This window comes from Populus euphratica, unplaced genomic scaffold (genome assembly GCF_000495115.2).
Source record: "Populus euphratica unplaced genomic scaffold, PopEup_1.0 scaffold149.1, whole genome shotgun sequence".
NCBI classification, from domain to species: Eukaryota; Viridiplantae; Streptophyta; class Magnoliopsida; order Malpighiales; family Salicaceae; genus Populus; species Populus euphratica.
This window is the reverse complement of record NW_011499946.1, coordinates 803,905-808,715: the sequence shown is the minus strand read 5'-3', so window position 1 is coordinate 808,715 and position 4,811 is coordinate 803,905. Positions and strand designations below refer to the sequence as shown.

The 4,811-nt window shown below is 28.5% G+C and overlaps 1 protein-coding gene across 1 annotated transcript; it reads right to left on the bottom strand.

Annotated features, from left to right (window-relative positions):
• Positions 1–3,379: 3,379 nt before the first annotated feature.
• LOC105137622 (21 kDa protein-like) lies at positions 3,380–4,404 on the bottom strand. Its single transcript, XM_011043429.1, has one exon. The coding sequence runs from the start codon at positions 4,335–4,337 to the stop codon at positions 3,744–3,746; it is 594 nt and encodes a 197-aa protein (XP_011041731.1). The 5' UTR covers positions 4,338–4,404; the 3' UTR covers positions 3,380–3,743.
• Positions 4,405–4,811: the final 407 nt, after the last annotated feature.

Here is a 4,811-nt window from a genome sequence, read left to right as displayed (position 1 = left end):
TGAATTCCAATCATGCGTGCAACTTCCCTCGACGGCTAAACGGTGGCTTCCACAATAATGTTGGAAATGGCATGGTGCGCTCTTCTGGATGGTTCGATGCGTCTTGTCAGAGGTGTGGTAGTTGATCTCCTAAACGTACATTTTAGTCTACTAAAATTGATGTCCTGTTATTTTTTAATCAAATTTATCCTTATTATTTTTATTATTTTATTATTTTATTTTTAAATTATTTTATTATTTTATTCCTTAAATGCAAGTAACATTTAATTTTTATATAAAATTATATTTTTATTCTTTTAATTATTATTTTTTATTATTTTTTTCAATCTCATCTCTTGATATTTGGTTTTGTTTTTTATATTAATTTTAATTTTATTAATTATTTATTATTAATTATTAATTATTTTTTTATTAATTTATTTAATTTTATTTCTTAATATTTGATTAATTAAAATTTTAATTTTATGATTTATTTAGATTTTTTTATTAGGTTAGTCTTAGTATCATGGAGGCCATTAATTTTAAATATTAGATGGGTTGGGTTTGATGATTTAAAAAATAAAATAAAATTGATTTTTTTAAAATTTATTATTTAACATTAAATTAATTATTTCTGTTCAACTAACAGCTCAATAGAAAAATGAAGGATAGCTCCAAAGAAAAGAGTAACTTAACGTACGTGATAAGACAGGCCAAAACAAAGTATTCTGTATTGAAAATTATCAAAATATTAATCTTATATAGCTTGTTTGGCATAGCCGTTAAAATATACAATGCAATCTGCGCGCATGATATGAACTCAGATTCAAAAAGACGAGTGCTAGCTCGTAGCCCAGAGCCTAGCTAGGTACCAAGCTGGTCGAGATGTAGACGTATCGAAGGGCGACCCTTGCCTGCCTTTATGAGTACGCAGAACCTGAATGTGTCCACGTAGCACAAGTTGGGACCTCTCCCTGAGTCCCTTGGCAGTTAGCTGAGTCGTGATCAATTTTGTAAATTGGCTATGCATGCAAATGGCTAGTTGGACAAATGCAAATTGCAAGCACTGTTGTCCATCCTTATCTCACTCTCCCATAGGTTTTTTTTCTTTTTTCTTTTGGTTAATCTTTATTTTTTTTCGGTGATCAATTCCAGTCCTTTAATCTACAACGAATTATAATTTTCTTAAAAAAAAAAAAGAAAACCTTCGATGACCAAAATAAAGTTTTTTTCTTAAAAAATTATATTTTGTTGTGGATTAAACGATCAAAATTAAATATTAAAAAAGATCAAGATTAACTAAAAGAACACAATTTATATCATTAAATCAATGGCATAACAAATAAAAAACTTTGAAATTTAATCTTAAATAAATTAAATATCAAATTAAAAAACCAACCATATAAAAAGTTGTAAATAAAAGAATGATAATAAAAATTAAATTAAAAATAAATTTGAGGGCAAAAAAAAATTACTTTGAAGTTTTAAATTGAAAAGAAAATAACTTTAACAAAATAAAAATAAAATAAAAAAAATAAGAACTAAATTGAAAAAAATAAAATAACATAAACTTTAATTAAAGAATAAAATTAAAAATCAATAAAATTTTAATAAAAGGGCCAAAGGTAAAAATCAAAAATTAAAAAAATAAGGAGTGAATTAAAAAAATGATAAATTATAATTTAAAAATTAAATTAAAAATATAAAAAACTTTGCTAAAAAAGTCAAGGATGAAAAAAATAAAAAGAAAAAAGAATAGATTTTGTTTTTTTTTTTAAGAAAATAAAAAAAAAACCCAAATGATCACCAGCTATAAAACTGTTCATCATTCATTTTCATAAAAATATATTAGAAAACTAAGTTTGACAATCAAGTGACATCATAAATACCATTTAAAATTGTGAATATTAATTATGAATGTTAGCATATAAAAAAAATATATCAATAACTTTTTTAATTAAAAAATTAATATAAAAATATCTTTAATTATCTTGAAAATAACATAAAAGGGACTAAAACATTCCTATATAAATAACTTATTTTTTTGTTTTTTTAAGGATAAAATATATTTTAACTATAACTTAAAAAGGGATAAAACCGAAAGAGCTCTGATTAACTGCTTTTAAGTATTTTTTTTTTAATTTTAGGGATAAATGAATATTTTTACTGTTATAAATTTTGTAAAAAAATTAAAAAATCTTTTGATAAATAATTCTAAATTTTATGGACTTTAAAAGTAGTTAAAAGAGTATTTTCAATGTAAAACATTTGAAAAAAAAAGACTAATATACACCTAATGAATCTTTTAATAGCTAATCTGTCTATAAAAAAAAAAATCAAAATACTCTTACAGCGAAAGCTTTTAATTTTTCAACCCAAGAGCAAAATGTTAATTTCGTTACAGCAATTCACCGTAAATTGTAAATGATTACATGGAAAAAGTATGTTTGAACTATGTGGCTGCTTCGAAGTTAACATTCACACGTAGTCTGCTAACATGCCTGGTTTCTGACAGTTATTAGGATTAGATTTTACATTTTCCCACCTCTAATATTCAAAGCCCTGCTGTAGTGTGACTATATATATAAATATGTGTGAGTGTATTGTGATGACATAAGCATATTTGTTTAAAGATATAGATATATAAAATATTTTTTGTAAAATATTTTTAAAGTGAATTTTTATAATTTCAAAATAAAAAATATATGAAAAATATGTTTTCTTTATCTTTATTGTCAAAATTATTTTTTTGACATTGAAGACGAGAAATTAAATTAAGAATTAAGCTATAAATAACTGTTCTTTAGTAAAACCACTATCAATCTATTATTTAACAACACAAGGTCATGCATACTTGTGCATACTCACTTTTATGCCCCCCTTGTTGATGATGTTCCAGCAGATATGATTTTGACCAAGAACAAGACATTCTGCAATAGTTAAAGTTTTTTTTCATAATTGAAAATCCAGTACCATAAAAAAGAAAAAGAAAAAGAAAAAGGATAAAAGGAACCTAAAAATTATAAAATAAAAGAGTGCATGTCACTGTAAGGAAGATATTGCAATATACAGTGATTGCAAACGACTGTCAAATTATGCTGTCATGATCAAGACAACCTTAGTAATTGAAGCAAGACTGTACTGTCACGTGAAATGAAGACATGATCATCTCTCATCCTGGAATAAAGAATTCAGAAGACAGAGCCTATTTCGAGGCTGCCACTTCCTTCATCAATCCTAATCTAATTAATTTTAATCCAAATGGTTACATGTTTCTTTATTCTTAATTCCTTTGCTGTATAATCTGTATATCTTACTTTACGGGTTTTTCATTCCCCAGATAGTCAGCTTAATAAAATTTCTCGTCTTTCATAGAAAAAAGTAATTAATGTTAAAGTAATTCATGTAGACAGCAAAACCGAAAAACAACTTTCTTATACACGATGATTTACTTAATAGAATACAAATTTGAACCACAAATTTACACAAAGCAACTTCACTAGTATAATACAAATTGCCTGTACCCTCCTTGAACACCCTCCTGAAGGCCTCTTGCCTCTTAACTATATGAGCCCAGACACAAAACAAAAACAAAATATACTATGATCCAACACTATATATGTTAAGCCATGTTTTTACTGGCTATAACAGTTGATTTACAAAACTCCTGTATTTCATAAAAAAAGAAGCAGCAAATGTTATGATCCAACAAACTAGCAAACTAGCTAGCACATCGCACCGCACAAGTTGCAAACTTAAAGCAGCTAACCATGACGTTGGGAATAATTGTCGATCAAAGCCAAGGCATTGCTAGTCAACTGGGCTAGATGCACAATCCTTCCCCTAACAGCAGTCTTCAAATTGCCATTCATTGCATTACCTTCGAACCCATCACTGCAAGTACTCTCATCAGTCAGAGCAGCACTAACCCAAGTTTGCACATCATTAATCATCAGCCTAAAGTTGGACTTTTTAGCATGACTCATTTCATCAATGGAATTTTTGAGCTCGTACACTGCATCACTCAACTCCTCTACGCAATCTTCCATGGCGGATACCTCCCTACGCTTCAAGCCATGCCTTTGAGAGAGAGTTGACATCTTGGCTGAAGTTGATTTAGCCGATGATAGTGTTACATTAAGGGCTGCATTGGCTAGGAGCTTAGGGCTTGTTTGGATTGTGCTTGAATGGATTGAGAGGGAAGCGTAGCAAAGCTTTGGGTAAATTGTTGTGCTACAAGATGTTCTTATGAATTCTATGCTGCTTTGAGGGGTGGCTCTAGCAGCCAAGCTAGAATTAAAGTAGAAACTCATTGCAAGAAGAATGAGAGTAAAGGACTTGGAAGCTGAACCTGCCATATCTCTCTTGATGTTTTTCCCAAAAAGAAAAGTAAAGTGTGTTGGATATTGACGATGAAAACAGAGAGGGGAGGTTCCCAATATATAGAGGATAAATTAAATAAAAAAGTTTGACGGGGGTGATTACAGAATTTGCAATGAAATTAGTATTTAATTAGTGGGGGATATGTTATGGTTTCGAAAATTGCTGAAAAGAAAGATATTTCTTTTTTAAGCTAATAAAAAAAGAGGTTGGGTCCATAAGTGCACGTTTTATATATAAAGAGGACCGACCCCATTACGCAAGTGGGACTCCAGACCATTCTCTAATAATTTCACTTCAACTATGTTCTCCCTCTCTCTCTCTCTCTCTATATATATATATATATATATATATATATTATCCTCGCATGATATGGCCATAGATTTTTTTTTTAATATTTTTTATTTGATGCTAGGGATATTTCTGAAGTAGATTACACGTCAATCAAAATT

Excerpts from the sequence above, each read along its gene's own strand:
- LOC105137622 (XM_011043429.1), bottom strand. The coding sequence starts at position 4,337 with ATGGCAGGTTCAGCTTCCAAGTCCTTTACTCTCATTCTTCTTGCAATG.